This window comes from Physella acuta, unplaced genomic scaffold (genome assembly GCF_028476545.2).
Source record: "Physella acuta isolate Inbredline_101_S28 unplaced genomic scaffold, ASM2847654v3 ptg001465l, whole genome shotgun sequence".
In the NCBI taxonomy this organism is placed as follows: Eukaryota; Metazoa; Mollusca; class Gastropoda; family Physidae; genus Physella; species Physella acuta.
The window spans coordinates 366,003-392,823 of NW_026732980.1; the positions used below are offsets into that span (position 1 = coordinate 366,003).

Below are 26,821 nucleotides of genomic sequence, written 5' to 3' on the forward strand. Positions count from 1 at the left end.
TCGAGTGTGACGTCATTTATGGACGACCCCTAATATAAACAGCATCACACTTCTACACATCGTATTGTTTTATTTTGGACGATTTGTGAGAAAAATATTTTTTTAAAAACTGCACGTCCCTGGTGGTTCATAGTGTGCATGGCTAAATAACAAACGAATATAAAATTTTATAACAACTAAGTCAAACATATACACATATACGAATAAACGTTAAACACTATGAAACGTTCAAGCTCCATGATAAATAAAGCTAAGAAGGTCTGTGAGAAAACGAACGAATCTAAGAAGGTCTTTGATTTAAATAAACGAAAGTATATGACAAAACAAACGAAACTAAGAAGGTCTATGATAAAAAAAACGAAGTTCTATGACAAAAACACACGCAGCTTAGTAGGTCTATGACAAAAAAATAAACAAATGTCTATGACAAAAACAAACGAATATTTATGACTCAAACGAAGCTAAGAAGGTCTATAACACAAACGAAGCTAAGAAGGTCTATAACACAAACGAAGCTAAGAAGGTCTATAACACAAACGAAGCTAAGAAGGTCTATAACACAAACGAAGCTAAGAAGGTCTATAACACAAACGAAGCTAAGAAGGTCTATTACACAAACGAAGCTAAGAAAATCTATAACACAAACGAAGCTAAGAAAGTCTATAATACAAACGAAGCTAAGTAGGTCTATTACACAAACGAAGCTAAGAAGGTCTATAACACATAGAAGCTAAGAAGTTCTATAACACAAACGAAGCTAAGAAGGTCTATGATAAACTGGTCTCTGCCGTCTCCTCAGACTTTAAAGCTTCCATCGACGAGTCCCGCCCCCTCCTGACCCTCTTGATTACGAAGACAGCGATGAACCCCAAACACAGGCCTGCCAGTAACATCCCGATCCCAATACCTGCCATGGCGCCTGCAATAACAGGGGATATGTTATAGGGGGTCAGCGTAATATCCATATATATATATATATATATATAATATATATATATATATATATATATATATATATATATATATATATATATATATATATATATATATATATATATATATTCCAGTGGCGTTTTTTAGGTCAGGTGTCACCTGGTGCGGCACCTAGAAATAAAACGTTGGTGTCACTCCCCCCCCCCCCCCACCCCCTTTTTGTCTAAACTTAGCTTGGATAATAGTAATAAGTGTTTATCTTGATGTAGTATGATCTTTATATATATAATTATATATATATATATATATATATATATATATATATATATATATATATATATATATATATATATATATACGTTAGTGTCACCATTTAAGACAGGTTTGTAGAGGGATAAAACCGCAGTGGCATTATACAAGTTCATTAACCCATGTAATATCATCCATAGGAGTTACCCCAAGCGAACTGATCAAAGGGAAATAATCAAGTAATGCCATCGACTCCTTACCACTGGAGTATCCCTCAGAGTGATAGTAGTAAGTGCTAAAACTGTATTCTTTAGCGCTGTAGATGTCAGCCCGATGTTGTGGATATCTCTCCATGTTATCCACTGTATCCGAACTAACGGATTGTGGATCTTGCGCGAACGGAGACTTGCTGGAAATGAGTCCGGTTGAGCCTGGCTTAGCGTAGATGACGGCGTTTCCCTGTACACAATTAGCCGTTAAAATATTTTTTTTAAACCCAATTAGGTTCTCAGAACAAGACTTCAGAGAGTGGAAGATATTAATCGAGTTTTTCTCTGCCTATTCAAGATTATTGCCAAGATTTGGATTAGGGTTAAAGTTTTAGACATTGGTAGGATCACAACTCTCTCTCACACACACATCCACGCAATGTCAGGTTATTTTTGCTAGTGATTTATTACGTCCCTTGTACTGTGTAAATTATGGTAACGTCCCTTGATGGTTTACTGTGTAGCTGATGTGTACCTGTAAGTTAGTTAACCACAGATAGACCGAGAGACAAGACATGTCGCCTTTGCTGTCTATTATAATAAAGTATCAAGGTTAGCTGGGGGAACTGAGTCTGTTGAAGTAATGTAACAACACACACACACGCATGCACACACACGCGCACACACACGAACACATACACAACACACACAACACACACACACAACACACACAACACACAACAAAACACAGACAACACACGCACAACACACACATACATACACACAACACACACGCCACCTACCGTCTCCCCCACATTGATGTAGAACTGGTTGGCGTCGACCGCTGAGACGATCTCCTGGTACACTTGCTGGCTGGGTGCCATGGCGAAGGTGTTAGCGACGTCGCCTTTTACGTTGGGCTTGTCCAGCAGCTTGAAGCGAACCAAGATCGTATTGTCGTTGGCAGGTTGGACCTACAGGACGATGGTTGTGAGGGTTGTGTGAGTGGGTTGAGGCTGACTTGATCCACTAGCATGCATAGGCTGCCGCTATCACTACCATAACCAGCCATTACACATCACAACAATACAACATATAATCACTCGGCAAAATCTTCTTCTTCGTTCTTAATTTTAGTTTTGAAATGGATACTCTCCAACACAATTAAATATGCGTGTCAACTGGTTATGCGCCAATGAGGCTATTGACTCCGATTTCAGCCTGCTTTTCTTTTTAAATTTGCTTCCATAACCTTTGCCCTACCAAGAACAAACTACAAGGCAACAGTTGTTTGATTTTGGAGTTGTCTTTCCTAGAAGAGTTGCTGTCCCAAGCTAACGAGCCTCATCTGCCCGAGTGTTCGAACTCGAGACTTTTCGGTTTAGAAGACTATTGTTTTCTTCTTCAAGTCTTTATTTAACTACTCGCCTTCTCTATTCCGTTACAATTGTCCTTGATATACTCCTCACACTGAGAACATCACACACTCCCTTCCAAGCCCGAACTACCTAGTTTCTTATACGTCAGTTTCTTTCATCCGCCTCATCCATCCTTACATTCCATGCATCTCTCGCAACAACATTCATTCGTACCAAATTATTTTGATCAAACACACAGTTTACTATTTCTTTTAGTAGTTTTTTAGCTCTATATTTGAAGATTCTCTTTTTAAAATTAGTAACCATTATTGGTGGGACGGAGTGGTCTAGCGGTAGGGAGCTGGACTGCTCACCCGTAAGTTCCGGGTTCAAGTCAGTAGATCGTCCTTTTAACCACCCAACTCTGATGCATAGTGCTGACTACACTACCTCTTCATATGCCGAGGTCATAGAAACAAGTGAACTCTACTTCACTTGCCCCATAGACCGTCAGGTTTGAAAGAGAAACTTTACTTATTAACCATTACCGCTGTCTTTAAATAAGGCAAAACAAAAAATCAACCTACGTCAAGGTCAGCGACCCTCAGCATGGACTTGAGACCCGTGACCCGCACCAGACCCGCAAGGAAACTCTGCTTGAACCCTGCCTTGTATGGGGTGTAGTACTGGTCAAACCGAGCTTGGTCACGTGACAAAAAATAAATTGTCAGTTATAGTTAAAAATTTGGACGCATATTTCTGAAATAAAATACTTTTTAAAAAAACAACAACTTTTCTTTCCGATATCAAAAGTATTGTTTGTTAAATGAATAGAATTGTGTGAATCCTATACATTTTGCAGTGGTGTTTTTTTCAGACTTTTTTCTCGGGGGTGGGGGGGGGGGGACTTAATTTTCTGGGGGGGGGGGGGGTGGACGGGTAAAAGTGTATATTTTCTATATACATTTATTTGTTTGGGGGGGGGGTAGACGTTAGACGTTTTTCGGGAGGGGAGGGGGGTGAAGAGATGCCTGAAAGAAACTCTGTTTTACACCTACATGACACCTTTGTTACACCTACATCACACCTTTACACTAGCCCCTTAGTGCCACCCCCCACCCCATAGCGCCACCCCCCCACACCATAGCGCCACCCCCATCCCATAGCGCCACCCCCACCCTAAACCCTAGCACTAGCCCCATAGCGCCACCCCCACCCTAAACCCTAGCACTAGCCCCATAGCGCCACCCCCCACCCTAAACCCTAGCACTATCCCCATAACACCACCCCCCACCTAAACCCTAGCACTAGCCCCTTAGTGCCACCCCCATCCCATAGCGCCACCCCCACCTAAACCCTAGCACTAGCCCCATAGCGCCACCCCCCACCTAAACACTAACCCCATAGTGCCACCCCCACCCCTTAGCGCCACCCCCACCCCTTAGCGCCACCCCCACCCCATAGCGCCACCCCCACCCCCACCTAAACCCTAACACTAGCCCCTTAACGCCACCCCCACCCCATAGCGCCACCCCCACCTAAACCCTAACACTGGCCCAATAGCGCCCCCCCCCCCCCACCTGAACCCTAGCACTAATCTTACCATTGAAATACACCTCAATATTCATCTCCTGAGTGACGTTAAAGCAGGCAGACAGATCGGGGTAATCCCTACCTAGGCTTGTGGTCCACTCAAACAGATTAAACTGGATGAACGTCTGAAAAAACACAAGTCTTACGGTCATAGAAATTGTGGATATAGTCCAGATTAGTCAGGCCAAAATGTTAACAAAAAAAACAAGAATTATAAATTTTAAAAAGGGGATATGAAACCTGTACTTTTAGATTTTATTGAAGAGGGTGTAAATTGGGACATGTTATTAATTTGCATGAAAAAAATGTGTATTATAGTACCTTTAACCCTAGCCCGAACCCAATCTTAACCTAACCCTCAAGGTTGCGTTCGTGTATTAAATTGGAGCTGGCAAAACGTGGCCGGGGCTAAAGTTGTCGAGCTTTGTTTTTTTTTTTTTGCATTAGGGGTCATCCATAAAAGACGTCACGCTTTTTTTGACGATTTTTACCTCCCCCCCCCCCCTCCCCTCCGTCACAAAAAGCCAGACCCCCCTCCCCCTAAAATAACGTCACACCTCTGCCTACAACCCCCCCTCAAAATTGCAGTTGAATTTTTTTTAAAACATCGATATTTTTCCAAAATCTTGTCTGAACTCTGTCAAAATAGAGTACTTTGATCAATTCCTATTAAAATTGATTAAAAGATTTTTCTAAAACGCGAAATAACGTCAAAAATACGTTTTCTAACATTGCTTTTCTATAATGCAAAAGTGTGACGTCGCACCATCTGAACTCCCCCCCCCCCCTCCCCATCATCACACACAGTCACAAAATTACGGACCCCCCTCCCCCCTACGAGTGTGACGTCATTTATAGACGACCCCTTAGTGAACCTAAATTATCACACACAATCTTTAAGAAATAAAAGAAATAAAAAATTGATGGACGGTTTGGACTTTTGTCTATATTAGACACTCATTACAAAATGGACAATGACATTTTAAAAATAAAAAGTTCGACAAAAACATTTTTATTAAAAACAAAACACCAGAAACACTAAAACAAATTAACTAAACGAAAAGCAAAATAGTGAGAAAATAAATTACTAAAAATAGCAGTAAAAAAAAAGTTCAACAAAAATGTGTACTGACGTTTTGTTGTCTCAACTCTAGCGCCACTGGCATAACAAACACGGTCGTGTATCCTTGTGACTTCATCCAATCTGACTGCAGGGGAAGTATGAAGATAAATTAGTAGAAAGATAATGTAGAGAGATAAAGTAGAGAGATAAAGTAGAAAGATAAAGTAGAAAGATAAAGTAGAAAGTAGAAAGATAAAGTAGAAAGATAAAGTAGAAAGTAGAAAGATAAAGTAGAGAGATAAAGTAGAGAGATAAAGTAGAGAGATAAAGTAGAAAGATAAAGTAGAGAGATAAGGTAGAAAGATAAAGTAGAAAGATAAAGTAGAAAGTAGAAAGATAAAGTAGAAAGATAAAGTAGAAAGTAGAAAGATAAAGTAGAGAGATAAAGTAGAGAGATAAAGTAGAGAGATAAAGTAGAAAGATAAAGTAGAGAGATAAGGTAGAAAGATAAAAGTAGAAACATAAAGTAGAAACATAAAGTAGAAAGATAAAGTAGAAAGTAGAAAGATAAAGTAGAAAGATAAAGTAGAAAGATAAAGTAGAAAGATAAAGTAGAAAGATAAAGTAGAAAGATAAAGTAGAAAGTAGAAAGATAAAGTAGAAAGATAAAGTAGAAAGTAGAAAGATAAAGTAGAGAGATAAAGTAGAGAGATAAAGTAGAGAGATAAGGTAGAAAGATAAAAGTAGAAAGATAAAGTAGAAAGATAAAGTAGAAAGATAAAGTAGAAAGTAGAAAGATAAAGTAGAAAGATAAAGTAGAAAGATAAAGTAGAAAGATAAAGTAGAAAGATAAAGTAGAAAGATAAAGTAGAAAGTAGAAAGATAAAGTAGAAAGATAAAGTAGAAAGTAGAAAGATAAAGTAGAAAGATAAAGTAGAAAGATAAAGTAGAAATATAAAGTAGAAAGATAAAGTAGAAAGATAAAGTAGAAAGATAAAGTAGAATTATAAAGTAGAAAGATAAAGTAGCAAGATGAAGTATACAGATAAAGTAGAAAGATAAAGTATAAACATAAAATAGAAATATAAAGTAGAAAGATAAAGTAGAAAGATAAAGAAGAAAGATAAAGTAGAAAGATAAAGTAGAAAGATAAAGTAGAAATATAAAGTAGAAAGATAAAGTAGAAAGATAAAGAAGAAAGATAAAGTAGAAAGATAAAGTAGAAAGATAAAGTAGAAATATAAAGTAGAAAGATAAAGTAGAAAGATAAAGTAGAAAGATAAAGTAGAAAGATAAAGTAGAAAGATAAAGTAGAAAGATAAAGTAGAAAGATAAAGTAGAAAGATAAAGTAGAAATATAAAGTAGAAAGATAAAGTAGAAAGATAAAGTAGAAAGATAAAGTAGAAAGATAAAGTAGAAAGATAAAGTAGAAAGATAAAGTAGAAAGATAAAGTAGAAAGATAAAGTAGAAAGATAAAGTAGAAATATAAAGTAGAAATATAAAGTAGAAAGATAAAGTAGAAAGATAAAGTAGAAAGATAAAGTAGAAAGATAAAGTAGAAAGATAAAGTAGAAAGATAAAGTAGAAAAATAAAGAAGGAAGATAAAGTATGAAGATAAGTAGAAAGATAAAGTAGAAAGATAAAGTAGAAAGATAAAGTAGAAAGATAAAGTAGAAAGATAAAGTAGGAAAATAAAGTAGGAAGATAAAGTATGAAGATAAAGTAGAAAGATAAAGTAGAAAGATAAAGTAGAAATATAAAGTAGAAAGATAAAGTAGATTATATAAAGTAGAAAGATAAAGTAGAAAGATAAAGTAGAAAGATAAAGTATTAAGATAAAGTAGAAAGATAAAGTAGAAATATAAAGTAGAAAGATAAAGTAGAAAGATAAAGTAGAAAGATAAAGTAGAAATATAAAGTAGAAAGATAAAGTAGAAATATAAAGTAGAAAGATAAAATAGAAAAATTAAGTATACAGATGAAGTATAAAGATAAAGTATACAGATGAAGTCAGATAAAATATACAAATAAAGTATAAAGCTAAAGTATAAAAATAAAGTATAAATATGAAGTATAAGGTAAGTAGGTAGGTAAGTAAGTAAGTAAATAATCAAGTAAATAAGTAAGTGAGAAAATTAGCAAGGAAATAAGTATATAAGGAAGTAAATAAGTAATTAACTAAGTAATGAATCGGGTAATTAAGTAAGCTAGTACGTAAAGTATGTTCGTAAGCAAGTAAATAAGGAAGAAAGAAAGGAATGAAGTCAGTAAAGTATGTTATTCACAATGACAATTATCTCCTCTTTTAGAGAAAAGTACTTTACTTCAAAATAAGAGCACAATATATTCAAATAAGAAAATGATTGAATATTCTGGAATTATTCCGGAACTTACGTTCGCAAAATACCAAGTGTAGTATGTGTTCTTCTGGTGCACCGTTTGGTTCGAGCCGAAGTAGGCGGTCCATGCGTCACAAGTAATGCCCCGCAACTCTTGCTGAACGGTAAACAAATACAGGGTTATCTAACCTGTGGTCTCAATGGTTGTAAATTAAATATAGAGCATACACATTTTTTAAGTTTAAAATGTATGAATTTTTTTTTATTTGGAACAAAAAATAGTATTTTATGATGGCGGGAGGCACTAAAACTTTCGGGGGCAGAGGGTGGGGGGGGGGGGGGATATAAGTATATATTCTCTATATAAATTATATATTCTTAAAAATAATAAAGTACTGCAAAACCAATATATATATATATATATATATATATATATATATATATATATATATATATATATATATATATATATCCCTTTCAAACAGCTATGTCCACATTATCTTATTTTAAATGTTTTTAAGACTACTTGCTAGGTACAAGTAGATCTAGAACTATATTCTATAAGTCGAAAGGCTAGCATTAATAATTTCACTTTAACTCATAAAGTAGCTTAAAAAATATAGGCCTAGATCTAGACTAGATTTCATGTTATCTATATACTACTAAAAGTCAAGTTTGTTTACATGTTTGAATATTTATTTTTTTGTTTTTTTGTTTGTTTGTTTGTTTGCCTGATCAAGTATCCTGATATGTTCGGCTCTATGTGGAGAGCTGTAAAATAGTATGTAGGTAGAGAATAATTTTTTAATGCAGACAGACTGTTAATCACAAATTTATTTAAAGACGTTAATTAATTAATTGATTTATTCATAGTTAAATTAACCGTATTTTTTTAAAAATGTTAATACTTTGAATAAACTTTGTGGGGATAGTGACGTCCCTTGATGTGTTTACATTTTTGGTTCAATAAAAATGGCGGACCCCATCAAAGACTTTGTGGCCCATTCAAAAGTTTAACGCGTTACAAAGCTAATTTTCTGTCGGTCATAACTTTAACAATACGTCCGTTTGCTGTATTTATTACGTTCCAACACTTATATCAATTTTCAACTGTCTTTTTCATTTAGTTTTACGATAAATTTCTCTAGATCTAAAGATCAGCTATCGAAGGAAATTTATGAATCTAGCCTAGATCTAGATCTAGCCTAGATGTAGGTCACTAGATTCAATGTAAATTCTACATCTAGAATCTATTTCAGGCCTTAATTATTTTATATAAATCTTTGTTTGGCTTATTTAAGATAAAATTTAATTTGAAAGTTAGTACTACTAGACTTATTTTTAGATCTAGATCTAGAATCTATACGCGTAAATCAAGTTGCATAAGGAGACACATAGTATAGTATAAAAATTCACTTGTGACGTCACGAGTAAATAGCTAAAATGGTAGCGTAGTCAGCTCTCATGCAGGAGGCACGGGTTCTAGACCAATATGTCAATGAAATTTTTTTTTTCAATTTTTTTTTTTAGATGTGAATGATAACGTTGCCTATCTGAACTTGGCAAGATACAGGGCAGGTGAAGTAGAGTTCATCTGTTTCTTTGTCCTAAGCATATGAAAGGATAGTGTGGTCAGATACATGCTCGGCTGGAATTGTTTTTTAAACGATAAAAACATGTTGTCTGAGACTTGGCAGGACACTGGGCAGGTGAAGTAGAGTTGAGTAGGTCACCTGTGACGTCAGTTTATGAAGGGATAGTCCGAAATCGGTGTTTTCGGTGTTTTTAAAAGATAAAAAACATATATTTGAATGTGGGGTCTGTTTTTTGTGACGATAAGTGACACTGCAGTAGCGTACCGAGGAGGGGGGGGGGGGACGGTAGGGGAGGGGAGGCGGGGGGTGGGGAGGGGAGGCGGGGGGGGGGGAAGGGGGGGGTGGGGAGGTGGAGGGGGGAAGGGGGGGGGGACATATGTTGGGGCGCCAAAATGGTTTGGAAAAATAAATTGATAGGTTGAGGGGGGTTCAAATCGAAAGTTTGAGTGGGGGGGGGTGCACATCAAAAGTTTGAGGGGGGGGTTCAAATCGAAAACTTTGTCCCCGGGCGCCGGGAAGGGTCGCTATGCCTCTGAGTGACAGACGTGATGTTTTTTGATGGATGACCCCCGAAACCCACAGTTATCCAACGGATGACGGGTATTCTAGTATATATATAAAGGTTTATTGAAATCTGTTTTCTCCCCCCCCCCCCACCATAAGGTCGTCGCCCAGAGCGTAAGCCCTACCCGCCCTTCCCGAGTCAAGGTCAAATAACTGATTGTACTTACAAGCCCCATGTACTGGTAGGCCGTGGGGTCAAGGTCAAATAAAACTGTACTTACAAGCCTCATGTACTGGAAGGCCGGGTTCAAGGTCAAATAAAACTGTACTTACAAGTCCCATGTACTGGTATGCGGGTTCAAGGTCAAATAAAACTGTACTTACAAGTCCCATGTACTGGTAGGCCGTGGGGTCAAGGTCAAACAAAACCGAGTGTACTTACAAGTCCCATGTACTGGTATGCGGGTTCAAGGTCAAATGAAACTGTACTTACAAGCCCCATGTACTGGTAGGCCATGGTGTCAAGGTCAAACAAAACCGAGTGTACTTACAAGCCTCATGTACTGGAAGGCCGGGTTCAAGGTCAAATAAAACTGTACTTACAAGTCCCATGTACTGGTATGCGGGTTCAAGGTCAAATGAAACTGTACTTACAAGTCCCATGTACTGGTAGGCCGTGGGGTCAAGGTCAAACAAAACCGAGTGTACTTCAAGCCCCATGTACTGGAAGGCCGGGTTCAAGGTCAAATAAAACTGTACTTACAAGCCCCATGTACTGGAAGGCCGGGTTCAAGGTCAAATAAAACTGTACTTACAAGCCCCATATACTGGTAGGCCGTGGGGTCAAGGTCAAATAAAACTGTACTTACAAGCCCCATATACTGGTAGGCCGTGGGGTCAAGGTCAAATAAAACTGTACTTACAAGTCCCATGTACTGGTATGCGGGTTCAAGGTCAAATAAAACTGGTAGTACTTACAAGCCCCATGTACTGGAAGGCCGGGTTCAAGGTCAAATAAAACTGTACTTACAAGCCCCATGTACTGGAAGGCCGGGTTCAAGGTCAAATAAAACTGTACTTACAAGCCCCATGTACTGGTAGGCCGTGGGGTCAAGGTCAAAGAACTGGTCAGATGTCCTCATCTTGACGAGGCCAAAGCCGGCCTGAATGGCGTCGACGTAGGAGACAGTGATGGGGTTGATCTCACACTGGCCGGACTCAAGGTCTAGGGTGTAGCTCAGGCCTGTGGGTGGGGGGAGGGGTGGTGAGAGAAAGTGGAACGGTCGTGTTTAAGATCAAATAAATAGGGAGGTTATTAGTAAGTTTTATATTAGAGCTAGGTGGAAATAGATGGAAGTTTTAGATTAGAGCTAGGCGGAAATAGATGGAAGTTTTAGATTAGAGCTAGGCGGAATTAGATGACAGTTTTAGATCAAACTAGGCGGAAATAGATGGAAGTTTTAGATAAGAGCTAGGCAGAAATAGATGACAGTTTTAGATAAGAGCTAGGCAGAAATAGATGACAGTTTTAGATAAGAGCTAGGCGGAAATAGATGGAAGTTTTAGATAAGAGCTAGGCAGAAATAGATGACAGTTTTAGATAAGAGCTAGGCAGAAATAGATAAAAGTTTTTGATCAGAGCTAGGCGGAAATAGTTGGAAGTTTTTGATCAGAGCTAGGCAGAAATAGATGAAAGTTTTAGATCAGAGCTAGGCAGAAATATATGCAAGTCACTCCAATTAGAGAAAACATAACTAGCACCTTTGACTTGACAAAACAAGTGAACTCTTCTTCACTTGCCCTATAGACCGTCAGGTTTGAAAAGGAAACTTTACTTTTTTTACTTGACTTGACTTAACCACGCAGTGTTTTCTAAAGCCCTTATAACACGTTAACTCTACTTCATCTGTGGTTGTCTCAAAATCTCACCACATTTTATTTTAATTTTTTTTTAACATTTTTTTAAACTCGTGGTAAGCAGAAATGCCATCAACATTCCCGTTGCTATGGTAACCGACCTGTGTTGAAGTCGTCGACCAGTTTCATGTAGGACTTGTCGTTGGTGGAGTGACCCGAGGGGGTGGACACGACGTCCTGGAGGTAGAACCCTAGGGCGTGACGGTACTCCTCCTGCACACACAAAACAGAACTACAATAACAGATGAAAATTATTTAGAGGGTGGGGGAGAAGGGAGGGGTTGCAGAGATAGATGTTTCCGTCTGACCTTTATTATTGTCGCTTTTTGTCACGCGGCATCAAGAGAAAACCAACCAACCCCCCCCCCCCCCATCCGATATTCAGCTTAGCGTGACGTCATTTATGGACGTACTTACCCCCTTCTGTCCAAATTTATAAAGGACTTAATCTGAATGACTCTTGTCCTTCCTAATGAGAAAATAGTAATTTGTGTTTAAGAAGCATATATTCGATTATCTCCCTTGAAAATTAGAAGTAAAGACAGTTTTTAATTTATGTAGTGGCGGAGGCCAAAGGCGTTGCGAGGCGGGAGCGTGGGGTGCGGACCGCACCGGGTGACACCATTTAGGGGGTGACACCAAGAAAAAAAAATGGCAAGATATATATATATATATATATATATATATATATATATATATATATATATATATATATATATATATATATATATATTAAATTTGTTTTTGCCAGTTCAATTAATGGTTAATTAGAGTTTTAAAAAATATTTAAAGCACAGGAGGGCGGTCGGGGGGACTATAGAGAAAACAATGCTACGCCCAGCTGTATTAACAACCGATGATTATAGAAATACATTATTAGTATTGTATTAAATGTGAACACTTTAAAGCTTTTACCGGGGGGGGGGGGTGACACTCACTGCAAAATTTACAGAGGAAAAAAAGGAATGGGGGTGACACTGTGAGGTGCCACACCGGGTGACACCCTACCTAGTGACGCCACTGGCGCAGGCAAGGTGGTTTTGGGCCTCCTCCCCATAAAGCCTCAAAATGAAAGTTGCCCTTTTATATAAATCTGTATGAAAACAAAATGTTGACCCTGCTCTCACGACCAATGCTTGCCTACTGCATGTGTGTGTGTGTGGGGGGGGGGGAGAGAGGTGTAACACATCGTACACACCCCTACCCGGTAACCCTTCCAGTTCACTAAAAAATAAAGTAATATAATAAAAATCGGAAAAAGATGAACATTAAAAAAAATAGAATTCGGGATGACTTTCGATGGTATAGAGTATCTAATAGAATTCGTGATGACTTATGATGGTATAGAGTATCTAATAGAATTCGCGATGGCTTACGATGGTAGAATCTAATAGAATTCGGGATGACTTATGATGGTAGAATCTAATAGAATTCGGGATGACTTATGATGGTAGAATCTAATAGAATTCGGGATGACTTATGATGGTAAAGAGTATCTAATAGAATTCGCGATGACTTACGATGGTAGAATCTAATAGAATTCGGGATGACTTATGATGGTAAAGAGTATCTAATAGAAATCGTGATGACTAACGATGGTAGAATCTAATAGACCTTTTTATGACTTACGATGGTGTAGAGTATCTAATAGACTTCCGTATGACTTACAATGGTATAGAGTATCTAATAGACTTCCGTATGACTTACGATGGTGTAGAGTATCTAATAGACTTCCGTATGACTTACGATGGTATAGAGTATCTAATAGACTTCCGTATGACTTACGATGGTATAGAGTATCTAATAGACTTCCGTATGACTTACGATGGTATCTTATAGACTTCCGTATGACTTACGATGGTATAGAGTATCTAATAGACTTCCGTATGACTTACGATTGTATCTAATAGACTTCCGTATGACTTACGATGGTATCTAATAGACTTCCGTATGACTTACGATGGTATCTAATAGACTTCCGTATGACTTACGATGGTAGGCCTATCTAATAGACTTCCGTATGACTTACGATGGTATCTAATAGACTTCCGTATGACTTACGATGGTATCTAATAGACTTCCGTATGACTTACGATGGTATCTAATAGAATTCCGGATGACTTACGATGGTATCTAATAGACTTCCGTATGACTTACGATGGTATCTAATAGACTTCCGTATGACTTACGATGGTATCTAATAGACTTCCGTATGACTTACGATGGTATCTAATAGACTTCCGTATGACTTACGATGGTATCTAATAGACTTCCGTATGACTTACGATGGTATAGAGTATCTAATAGACTTCCGTATGATTTACGATGGTATCTAACAGACTTCCGTATGACTTACGATGGTATAGAGTATCTAATAGCCTTCCGTATGACTTACGATGGTATCTAATAGACTTCCGTATGACTTATGATGGTAAAGAGTATCTAATAGCCTTCCGTATGACTTACGATGGTATCTAATAGACTTCCGTATGACTTACGATGGTATCTAATAGACTTCCGTATGACTTACGATGGTATCTAATAGACTTCCGTATGACTTACGATGGTATCTAATAGACTTCCGTATGACTTACGATGGTATAGAGTATCTGTGGAGCACTCTGAGAGCCTTTACCGTAGTTGAGTATAGTCAACATTTCACCGCGAAATTTGAAATAATCTGGCATAGACGGAAGTGGTTTTTGTGAGTTTGGCTTTTTGGCGCACATCATCGCTGGTGGGATCTGAAGGTGAGATTTAAGGAAAAAATAAGGATATAAAAGTGGGCAATATATTGTTAGGATTTGAAAGTGTCATATAGAAATTTTAAAAAGTGGGATTTAAACGTGGGAACATATCAGACCATTAATTATATTAGATATATGTAAATATATATATATATATATATATATATATATATATATATATATATAACATTTTATATATAGGATAGAAGTTATACAGTTATGTCCCATGTATAATTTTTAAAAAGGCCAAGGGAGACAGCTCATGTGTTTCAATAATTGTTTAAAATATAGAGGAATTCTGTATGCTTACTAAAAATACAAAACATTTAGTTCTTTGGCTTTTTTAATATAATAAACATAAATATTTACATTTTTATTAATAGTATATTTATTTTATATTTTTTTAGGTTTGTACAATAATATTTTGACGCTAGTTCATATCTAAAACTAGTAGCGTTATTGAATTCTTAAAATAAAAACCCATTAAATTTTAGTTTGATCAATGCTAGTCTTCACGTCCTTATTTAATTGTACTTAGAATATATAAGAAAAAAAAAAAAAAAAAAAAAAAAAAAAAAGAATATACTAAACTACCTTGTAACTTGTAAACAATTCGACAATTCGCTTAAAAAAAGAATATACTAGACTACCAGTTAACATTGGATAACTGTAGGTTTCGGGGTCATCTATAAACGACGTCACGTTTGCTTTACGATTTTAATCTTTCCTCTCCTCACTGTCGCACATGATCACAACTGAACCCACATCCTAAAAGATATCACACCTCAGCCAACATGTTTAAAAACACCGATTTCGTCTGAGCATGGGTCTAAACACACAATCCCTTCCATAGGCTGAGGTCACAGAAAAAGGTGTACGAATAGCAACTTTTTATTGTTCACTCCTAATATTTTATTAGCTCGAACGTATTAATACTAAAAGTAAAATAAATTAATAAATAATTAAAGCTTAACTGTGCATTTTCTATGAGGGAAAATTAAAACCAAAAAAATGTAACTTTGAAATGATGTGTTCTGGACATGATCACTGTCATCTCGGCCAGCTAGGCAAATACCGTTCCTTGAAAACATTTCGTATTAATTTATGTAGGCCTACTCTCCATGAACACTCTTCACCATAAAGTAAAATTACGCCGAATATTATTTTAAATTAAATTATATATTAATGTAACCACTTCCATTGCTAAGAAACAAAGATTTCTAAAAGTATTTAAAGCCTGCAATAGTTTAGTAAAAAAACAAACATTTTTTTCGTTATGTGATTGCCCTAGATTAGCCTAAATTCTAGATTGATACTACTTCTTCACCAACAGACTTAACATGGCTTAGGTCTAGTTTATGGGTAGCTCTAAATAATTGCATTGTATTCTCAAATTAGATTATCTGTGAAGCGTATCCTGTTACAAAATTGATAATAGTGTTGGTACCTAATTAAAATAACAAACACACATATCGTTAAAGCTATAATCGGTAGAAAATTAAGCTTTCTCATGCATTACATTCAGAGTTTCTTCCATGCATCTCTTCGAGGGGGGAAGGGGGCGCTCTGCCGAAGATAGACTACCGCCCCCCCCCCCCCCCCCGAATGAAATGAATGGAATTTATATAGAAAACATACTTTTACCAGTGTCTGCCCCCCCCCCTCCCCTCCCGAAAACATCAAGTGCCCCTCTAACCCCTGGAGAAAAAAGTCTGGAAGAAACATTTTTAAATAGGCAACGGTCTGATTTTTCTAGCGGAAGTCATGTTTGTTGTAAAAATAGGTAAAGTATTTGTTATCTATTAGTATAAAAAAAAGTGTCTACCTATGAATAAATCATTAAATTAATTAACGTCTGTAGATAACTTTGTGTTTAGCATTTTGATAAAGAAGAACACTGTTCTCTACATAAAAAACGCATTTTACCGTTATACACATAGTGCTGATGCTCTGATCAATGAAAATAGACAAACAAAAATAAATACACACGTGTATACAATAGTAACAATCAAATTTTTGAGAACAAAGACAATTGCCCTGTTGGAGTCTTTTAAAGTGCCAAGAATATTGTCCTGACGGGCCTTCTATAAGTACCAAGACTATTGCCGTGTTGGAGTTTCTTAAAGAATATTATTCTGATGGGCCTTCTACAAAAACTAAGAGTACTACCATGTTGGAATTTCTATATGAACAAAAAAGATTCCAACCTACCCTGAAGTGGTGGTCGTCTGGTTCTATCCTTCTAAAGTGTGTGAAGTCGTATCTGCAAGAGACACATCAGCTTAGGCAACAACAACAACGTTACCAATTTAAACAACAACAGCTTTAAAATTGTTGGCAAATTTAACAACAACGTTACCAATTTAAACAACACCAACTTTAAAATTGTTGGCAACTTTAACAACAATGTTACCAATTTAAACAACAACAGCTTTAAAAACTTTAGCAACTTTAACAACAACGTTAACAATTTAAACAAAAACAACTTAAAAATTGTTGGCAACTTTAACAACAACGTTACCAATTTAAACAACAACAGCTTTAACAATTTTGGCAACTTTAATAACAACAACTTCAACAAAATCAACGTTAACAACAACGTTAACAATTTGACCAACAAATTTTAAAAAATTGGCAACTTTAACAACAAGAACTTCAACAACATTAACCTTTACAACGGCAACTTTAGAAACTCTAATAACTTTTAATTTTAAAGTTTTGCTACAACAGCTTTACAATGCACACTCGACGACCCTATTTAAGGACTAGCACACAGTCAACACAAAGCTGTTTATTTCCTCTAAATATTAACTATTGTATATACAGCACAATCCAGAACTCTACTTATTTCCTCTAAATGTTAACCAAATATGGACACGATTTCGCGTATTTCCTCTAAGTGTCAACTACATATGGAACATAATAACCAATGCTGCTTATTTCCTCTAAGTTAAGTGTTAAATACATATGGAACACAATACACAATTTTGCTTATTTCTTCTATTGTTGACCAAAATATGACATAATAAACAATTCCGCTTATTTCCTCAAGTGTTAAGTACAAACGTATACAACACAATGCTGCTTATTTTCTCTAAGTGTAGACTACATTTGGAACATTATACAATGGTTCTTATTTCCTCTAGTGTTAAATACAAATGTACCACACAATTCTGCTTATTTCCTCTGTGTTCACACTGATGTATCTACCATCTGCCAGTAACTGACCTGTAGGTAAAGTTGATGATGTTACCCGGGTCCACCTTGCTGATGCCCGTGACGGTGGCACTAATGGGCAGAATTGGTTTGGGCTGGGGCATCGACGCTTGCACGACAGGCAGTTGGTATTGCGAGGGATCTGGGAGGGGGGGGTGGGAGAATTTGATACAGTGATTGGTAAATAGCTATATATACATACAATCTTATTTCAATGGCAAATGTAGACACAGGTATAAAATATAGTATTAGAAAAGACAGAGTTGATTTAGCTACACTAATTCACACGGGAAACCGAATCGCCTCGTCTGTCGTGCTTTGGGTCAGAAGTGTAAACACTACGGCCATTTAGCTAAGTTAAAATCACCCATGATCTAGAAGGAGAGGACTGTTGCCTTTATATATATATTTTTCCGGCTGGGCTGTGGATAAAATGCGTTCGAAAACTTACCGACGATGTTCAAGTTGCCAGTGAAAACTTATCGACGATATCCATGTATCCAATAAAAACTTACCGACGGTCCATGTGGCCAATGAAAACTTACCTACAATATCCAAGTGACCAATGAAAACATACCTACGATCTGCCACTCGGTGAAGGTCGTAGAATCCAGGTAACCCTGGTAGTCACAGCTCCACCACTTCTGCGTCTTGATACCTGGGGGTGGGGGTAGACGGGGGGAAGTGATAAGGTAGGGGGGCAGGGAGGTGTTAAAACTTTTTTGAAATTTTTGTTTTTAATTTTTTTTTATTTTTAGAGAACCCAAACAGTAGACAATGCGACACACACACCACAATTCTCAGCTACTCTTAACCCCAACTTTAACCCCAACCTTAGCCCAAACCCTGAGGTTAAAACGGTATCCTTTACCTCGGGAAACATCTTCTCCTTTGTAAGAAATATTTCTTCTTTCAGGCCCGCCCCAGTGGAAGGCGACTGGAAACAAGTAAGACAACAATTTAAGCTAATTACGAACTCTTAGAATTTCGACCATTTAGTTTTTATCTCTATACTGTCTATCACGTTAGTCCTCTGAATTTATGAGAAATATTTTGTGATGTTAACTATTCTCATACAGGAAAAGTAGTTTATAAATAGGTTTGTAAGACTCGGTCTCTCTCACTTTAAAGTTCTAAATCTCGTTAGCCAGGAAGAAATATAAATGTTCCAACTAAATTAATTGTTTTGAACACGACTCCCATTGATAACAAAAACAATGGTGTCTATTAGTTTCTAGGCCTCGTCTCATGAGCACCCAAAATTTAATAATTATGCATATTTTACTAATAGTAGAATCAAAGTAAATTCCTGTAGGCCTGGTCTTATTATATTAATTTATTGCAACAACATTTATGACAACTTGTTACGGATTCAAATAAATAATAGCAAACTGTACGCTTCTTTTTTTAAATCATAATTTCACATAGGCTACATTTTTCTTTAAGCCAACCTACATCTTTTAATCTATCACTATCATTGCTTATGGTTTTAAATAACGTAAGCGAAAGTAACTTATTTATTGATTGATTTATTTTTACCTTTAATATGAATATACATAATTTGATTTGAAAAATACTAGCTGGCAAGTACGAGAACGAGAAGTTGGTGACCTACTAACAAGCCCTATTCACCTAAATATTACATAAAACAACGAGATAGTACAAGAAATCACGTTGAACTCACTTGCAGGCTCGCTGAGGGTTGTGACGTCATGAGCGTCAGTTCTGGCGCCCAAGAGCTGGTAAATCTGCGAGCCTTCGAATGTGGAGTCAGTGCAGTTACCTGCGTCACAGATGGAAAGATAAATGGTGTAACTCCTCGTGTCACCTTTTTATTTACACGTGTCACCTTTTATTTACAAGTGTCACCTTTTATTTACATGTGTCACCTTTTGATTTACATCATGTAACTTTTTATTTAGTGTGTCACCTTTTATTTTCACATGTCACTTTTAATTACACGTGTCACGTTTTTATTTACATGTGTCGTCTTTTATTTTCATATGTCATCTTTTATTTACACATGTCACCTTTTATTTATATGTGTTACCTTTTATTTACAAGTGTCACCTTTTATTTATGTGTCACATTTTATTTCTATGTGTCAACTTTTATTTCATGTGTCACCTTTTATTTTTATGTGTCACCTTAAAGACAAACTGTAATGCATGTCGTCTAGTAAGCAATCTAATTTTATCTGCGTCCCTTCACAAACCAAACCTTTACATATCCACGTCAATTTACAAACCAAGCCGCCCTTGACATACCAATGTCACTTTACAAACTAACTACGTCACCCTTTACATATATGTGCTGTTTCTCAAACCAACTACCCAACCCTTTTCATATGCGAGTCACAAACCAACTACCCAACCCTTTACATAAGGTTGTCACTTTACCAACTAAACCCCCCTCCATCCGCCTATGTCACCATAGAAATGAGCGAGACCACTATTGACTTACTGCTGTTCAAGGGTACGATCATCACTTCGTTGTACTGGACATCTACCCACACCTGGGCAGGGTTAGCGTCTGTTGCCAAGGAGACGTAGGATTTACCTCCGGCCTACAGTTGAGGATACACAGAAAAAAACGGGTCAGAGAGAAGATCTCACATCATGTATGGTTACTTGCTGGGAGAGGCGATATACATAAGTGAATCAAATTTTTAACACGTTTTTATTAACTCAGCTTCGCGTGGATGTGTTTGTTGTTAAAATTGACATCGAAAATTAGCCCACTTCTGATTGCTCTATAGATCTGAAATTTGGCATGCAGGTTACTTTCGCCTAACAATTTCAGATGCAATCATAAAAACTAGCAATTAGAGACCGTAATTAGCTTAATTTAATTACGCCCAAAGGACCATAAAATTGAGGACATGATTTCTAAAGATACCGACAAGACTGGAGGCTTGTTGACACAGTTACTTCGGCCCCAATCGATGTGAGCGCGCTGGCCGTGATCGTATAGTGGTTAGTACTTCGCGTTGTGGCCGCGACAACCCAGGTTCGAATCCTGGGCGCTCAAGATTTTTTTAGTCCGTGTATTTATAAACACTTAGTCAATTCATACTTAATCAAGTCATTAGATAAAGTAGAAAATAAACTATATAAAAAACTTTTTTAAAAAACACGTTTTTCATGTGTAGCAACGGACTAAAAAGGAGAAAATAAAATACTTAAAAAAAACTTTTTAAAAAACCACGTTTTTCTTGTGGACTAAAAAGTAGAAAATAACTATTTACATACATTTGATGACAAAAAACGTGGGTCGGGCAGATGGGTCGGGAAATTTGATGGTGAACGTACCCACGTTTTTTGTCATCAAATGTATGTAAATAGTTATTTTCTACTTTTTAGTCCACAAGAAAAACGTGGTTTTTTAAAAAGTTTTTTTTAAGTATTTTATTTAATAGTATCTTTACCCTAATTCTCACCTGTCCCTAACCTTTACACCAGGGGTCTCCAAACTTTTCAGTCCGAGGGCCGCATTAACTATCAAATTTCCGTTCGGGGGCCAGTTTCTTCATGGCATGTCTTTGATTTTTCTGGACAAACTTCCTCAGCCATCAAACAAACGATTTTTCGTTGGACAAAAAGTTCTCCGCGGGCCGGATGAGAGGACTTCGCGGGCCGCATCCGGCCCGCGGGCCGTAGTTTGGAGACCCCTGCTTTACACTAATAACGATCTCAGCCCCGATGCTAATTGTGACCTTTACGTTAATATCAGTGGCGTCGCTAGGTCGGGTGTCACCCCATGGTGTCACCACCTTAGTTTTTTCTATCAGTGTTGCAGTTGGTGTCTCCCCCCCCCCCCCCGGTAAAATCTTTAAAGTATCCACATCTAATACCAATGATAGTTATCTATAGTCGGGTGTCAATACAGCTGGGTGTAGCATTGTTTTCTCTATAGTTTGTATGTTTAGGTCATGGTGTCACCCACCCCTACCTCGTCGGGATCGTCATGTAACAAGCTAATTGCAGGCAGAATTCAAATTTTTCATGATTAAAACTTAGCAAATCGAACTAAAATTTTATAAAACAAAGTGTATGTTACATGCTTTGCACAATAAGGTATGTTGTGTGAAAGAGACAAAGTGACTTGTATTCATGATTCTTTTATAAATATGGTTTTCTTGTTATATTCAATTTGGTGATCATTACGTTAGGATTACGACGAATAAATATAAAGAAAGAAAGAGTTAAGAACAAATATTTAGCATTGTTTCAAATACAGTTTAAGTAGAGTGCTTTTTTTATATTTTTTATAATTTAATAATATAAATTTAAAGTTTTCAATTTATATATATATATATATATATATATATATATATATATATATATATATATATATATATATATATATATATACACACCCCTGAACGAAATGGAATTTATTTAGAAAATATGTACTTTTAACAGTGTCCGCCCCCTCCCCGGAAATTTTAGTCCGCCCCCCCCCCCCCCAGAAAATTTCAAGTGCTCCCCCCTCCCACCCCCCGGGAAAAAAGTCTGGAAGAAACACTGAACCCCTCCCATCCCAATAAGCAAAATGCCTGAAAGAAACCCTTACAACAGTCTGAACAAACCTGCGAGTAGTATTCTTCTATGTTCACCACTTTCTTTTTATCTATAAACTTCTGTTCTACGAATACATAAAAGTTGTCGAAAAAAACTGGAGGGGGTTCTGAAACAGTGGACACATAATGTATTCACAAATTATTCACACTGATGAAATTACTTCACCATCTTACTTCCATCAATTACCACACACTTAACTACGCTCACCACAGATAAAAGCATTACACTCATACATAAACTCATACATATTACCGTATATATCAAATGATCACACACTTACGCTGACATAACCCCACCACACTCTTAAATCAACTCTCCACACACACACACACACACTTACATCAAACGACCGCTCAATTACGCTTACAAACATTTAGACAATCCCACCACACACTTACCTAAACGCCACACACACACTCTTACATCAATTGGCTTACATAATCTAACAACATACTTACATCAACTCACCACACAAACGCTTACATTAAACGACCACACACTTACACTTACATAATCCCACCACACACTTACATCAACTCACCACACAAACGCTTACATTAAACGACCAAGCACTTACACTTACATAATCCCACCCCACACTTACATCTACTCCCCACTCATAAACTCATCATACACTTACATTAAACGACCACATAATTACGCTTACACACTCTTACATAAACCCACCACACACTTACATAATCCCACCACACACTGACATCTACTAACAATTAGCACCGTCATGTACTATCGCTCCCATTTTCTGCTTACAGAAATCTACATACGCTTACACATTCTTACATAATCCCACAACACACTTACCTTAACTCAAAGCACTATCTTGCTTACATCTAATGACCATACACTTACATAATCCCACCACACACTTACATCAACTCACCACACACACGCTTACATCAAATGACCACACACTTACATCCACTCACCACACACATACATCTGCTCACCATTAGCGCCGTCTGGGTCTATTACTCCCATCCTTTGGTTACAGAAATTGACATCAAACACCGATGAACCTCTGGACACCGCTGTCGCCATGACAACGAGACACACCAAGTAGCATCGCATTTTCTAGTCCTGTTTTCTTTTTCAAGTTTTTATTTTTTATTTAGGCAATGAGTTTCTTTCCGTTTATGTTGATTGAAAATTGCTTCTACAATTAGATGGCATGGCGACTAGAACGTTCTGTGGTGTAAATATAAAAGTAAAAGTAAACATTCCACTTTAAATCTAGCAATCCATATCAATTAGGCAGATGAAGTAGAGTTTATGATCTCGGCAGATAAAGCGATATTGTGGTCAGCACTATGCCTAGGCGCCTTTACCTTACCTTAAGTGCGTTAGGTACCCATCAGTTGGATGGACTCAGTGAAATTACATTGACTTGAACCGGATTTGAACTAGAGACTTTCGAGTTAGCAGTCTAGCGCTCTACCGCTAGGCCACGCCGTTCCATGATGTACATATATATGACCAAGTCAAATCCTGCCTAACATCAGCAAACTAAATAAATAAAATCAAGCCTCGTTTTCTAAAGGTCGTTAATGGGGTTAGGGCCGCAGTATGTGCCAGCTAAGCCCCCCACCCACCAACCCTAAACTTTGCAATGTAACTAAAAGAGTGTTCACCTTTAAGTCGTTCTAATCATGTCAGATTAACAATAAGTAGGACTAACGTTTGTCCTCCTTAATTCGGTGTTTTTAATGACGTGTTATGGTTTAGGCTACGGTTCGTGTTATGGATTAGGGCAGTGGCGTAGCTAAGGGAGGGCTAGTGGGCCGGCTAATCCCAGGCGATGACACTAGGGGCACCAAAAGGGATAGCAAAAATAAAATAAAAAGCTCATTTTAGCTACATTATTGAATACGAGCCGACCCGCTGCGTATCATACGCCGCTATTTAGTTGTTTTTTTTTTTCTACTTTTCAGTAATTTATAATTTGTGAATTCGACAGTACCAATGCTGCCATTGAAAATATTTGCTTAAAAACACTACCCCCCCCCCCCCCCCCACGTGAAAGCAGCCTCCTTTTAGTTACCTCCTCTAAGTTTAAAATCGTTTCAAACTAAATTATCTGCCCCTAATAGCCGTCACTAAACCCGTCTCTGTGATTGTAAAATGTAAACAGAGTGAACACCGCTCACCAGATCATGTGGGGGTGGGGTGGGGGTGGTAGTGATAGTGATAGTGATAGAGAGGGAGAGAGGGGACTGCAAAGGCGCGCTTGCAGCTTGTTTTCTAACTGATCCCAGAAGAGAATTATATATACGAGCCGACCCGCGGCATATAATACGCCGCTATTTAGTTGTTTTTTCTACTTTTCAGTTATTCATAATTTGTGAATTCGACACTACCAACGCTGCCACTGAACATATTTCTTTAAAACACTATAAGTAGCTCGTTAAGGACGATAACCCCCCCCCCTCCTTCACCCCCCCCCCCTCCATTAAAGTAAACTCCACTTAGTTAGCCCCCCCCCCCCCTCTACGTTTAAAATCGTTTCAAACTAAATTATCTGCCCCTAATAGTCGTCACTAAACCCGGCTGTGTTTGTAATGTTTGTAAACATAAAGAGTGAACCACAGTTCACCAGACCATGTAGGGGTGGGGGTGGTAGGGAGCGCGCTTGCAGCTTGTTTTCTAGCGTCTCCCAGAAGAGAATTATTTATATAGATAGATAGATTACAGTCGATGTTAAGAAATTAGATTGCTAGTTGCCTTTTACAGATTAATTTAATTGTTTTCTATATCAATTGTGTTACATCAAATTGAAACTGTTACGGGAAAACGACTGGTAAAAAGCGTCCCCTACAGTGTTTCTTACATGCATCTTTTCGCGGGGGGGGGGGTTTAACCCCCTCGAACGAAATGGAATTTATATAGAAAATATATACTTTTAATCGTGTCGCCCCCCCCCCCCCGGAAATTTTAGTCTGCCCCCCCCCCCCCCCCGAAAAACTCAAGTGCCCCCCCCCCCGCCTATCTGGAAATACACTGACCCCTACCCTGCCAAATAAAGTGGGGGAGGGTGGCGACAAAGTTGATAGCTCGCCCCTGGTAAAGGAATGGGTCACGATAAAACATACCTGTATTTTGAAAAGTGGATTATTTATCACAAAATTATCCTTTACAGATGAATGATACACATAGAATCCTTAGAATCTCAAAACGCAGAAAAGTATAGCGCCATATACTTTGTATGTATCAAATTACTTCATATTTATAACAAAATAATTTATTCACAGGCAAATAATAGAATCCTTAGAATCTCATCACGCAGACGTGTAATGTCCTTCTCTATGTAGGTCTAATATACACATAGGAATTTTAAATTCACTCAAAGTGGTTATCCAAGCCGGTGTGTGCATGTATGTGTGTTTAACTTCATTAGTAAATAAAGGGGTGTGTTTGTGTCAGAGGCGTAGCCAGTGGAGTGTTTGTTGGTAGGGTCGGAGATGACTGAAAATGAAAACGTTCTCAATCTAAATCTGCTTGGTGATGACGGCTTGCTTATCACTATCAATGCTTTAAATTTCAAAACTCTTAATGTCATAGAGAAATCGCATACGCCTTTGTATATACAGATAGTATTTTGACACCCCTCTCCTCCCCTTTACATTAAACAGGCTAACGCCAGTGGTTGAAGTGGATACTAAAGATTATCGATAAAGATACGAGGTGTGTTAACGTGCCGATAATACGCTGTGGTTTTTTTTTCTTAAACAACACTACGATAAATTGCTTTGTAATTACTGATAGTGATAGTGAAGGCGCATCTCTCAACTCTTATACTGAACTTTACTTTTACATAACTATGCAGTGATTTTATTGGGAGAATGAAGATAAATTAGAGGGGCTTACTTAGGGACAAGTAAAAGTTAATTGGTACCACATAACGGAAAAGTACACTTTTTTACTTATAGATGTCCCCGTGTTGCCGGATGTAGGTTTCTATTGTTAGAACTAGTACAACTGATTTAACGATAAAAGAATTCTATTATCTCAGGTTGGTCAGATAACAGGTCGCGTGTTCTGGTGTTAGATTATGATTTGGTTGGTTTAGGAATAGTTCACACTGTGTGTGTGTGAGTTTGTGGGTATGTGTGTGTGTGTGTTTGTGGGTGTGTGTGTCCTTAGTTGTTTTTTTTATACATGTAGGTGCATGTGTGCTTATGTGTGTTTGTGGGTCCCCCCTAAGTTTATATAAGTGTATATGTGCGTGTGTGCGTGTTTGCCTGTAAGTATCTTTTGTATTTTGTAACCGTGTACTTTAAGCTTCATTCCTTATTTGGTAAAGCTGATAAATGGTTTATATTGTCTCGATTAACGAACATCTGGTTCGAGACGGGGAAAATGACTCGGATTACGAACAAAACTACGATGATATCCAGTTCACACAGTAAAATAATCCAAGAAAGTTGAAAAGATCTGGTAGTGTTGTCTTGCTTGCGTATTTGTTTCATAGGTCCGACTAAGGTTGCTATCTATACT

General features: G+C 37.4%; 1 protein-coding gene across 2 annotated transcripts; it reads right to left on the reverse strand.

Annotated features, from left to right (window-relative positions):
• LOC131928133 (uncharacterized) lies at positions 1 to 25,704 on the reverse strand. Of its 2 annotated transcripts, none has more exons than XM_059284073.1 (19): positions 25,574 to 25,704; positions 23,278 to 23,515; positions 22,318 to 22,415; positions 20,190 to 20,292; positions 19,411 to 19,509; positions 18,598 to 18,663; positions 18,304 to 18,384; positions 17,739 to 17,868; positions 16,722 to 16,773; positions 14,358 to 14,507; positions 11,865 to 11,976; positions 10,929 to 11,089; positions 7,803 to 7,904; positions 5,476 to 5,550; positions 4,353 to 4,467; positions 3,337 to 3,449; positions 2,195 to 2,365; positions 1,443 to 1,641; positions 1 to 919 (listed from the first exon to the last, which is right to left on the reverse strand). In XM_059284073.1, the coding sequence occupies exons 2-19, from the start codon at positions 23,396 to 23,398 to the stop codon at positions 768 to 770; spliced, it is 2,100 nt and encodes a 699-aa protein (XP_059140056.1). In that variant the 5' UTR covers positions 23,399 to 23,515; positions 25,574 to 25,704; the 3' UTR covers positions 1 to 767. The 2 variants fall into 2 exon arrangements, with proteins under 2 accessions (XP_059140056.1, XP_059140055.1); XM_059284072.1 differs by having other exon boundaries at positions 25,417 to 25,704.
• Between the last annotated feature and the right edge of the window lie 1,117 nt (positions 25,705 to 26,821).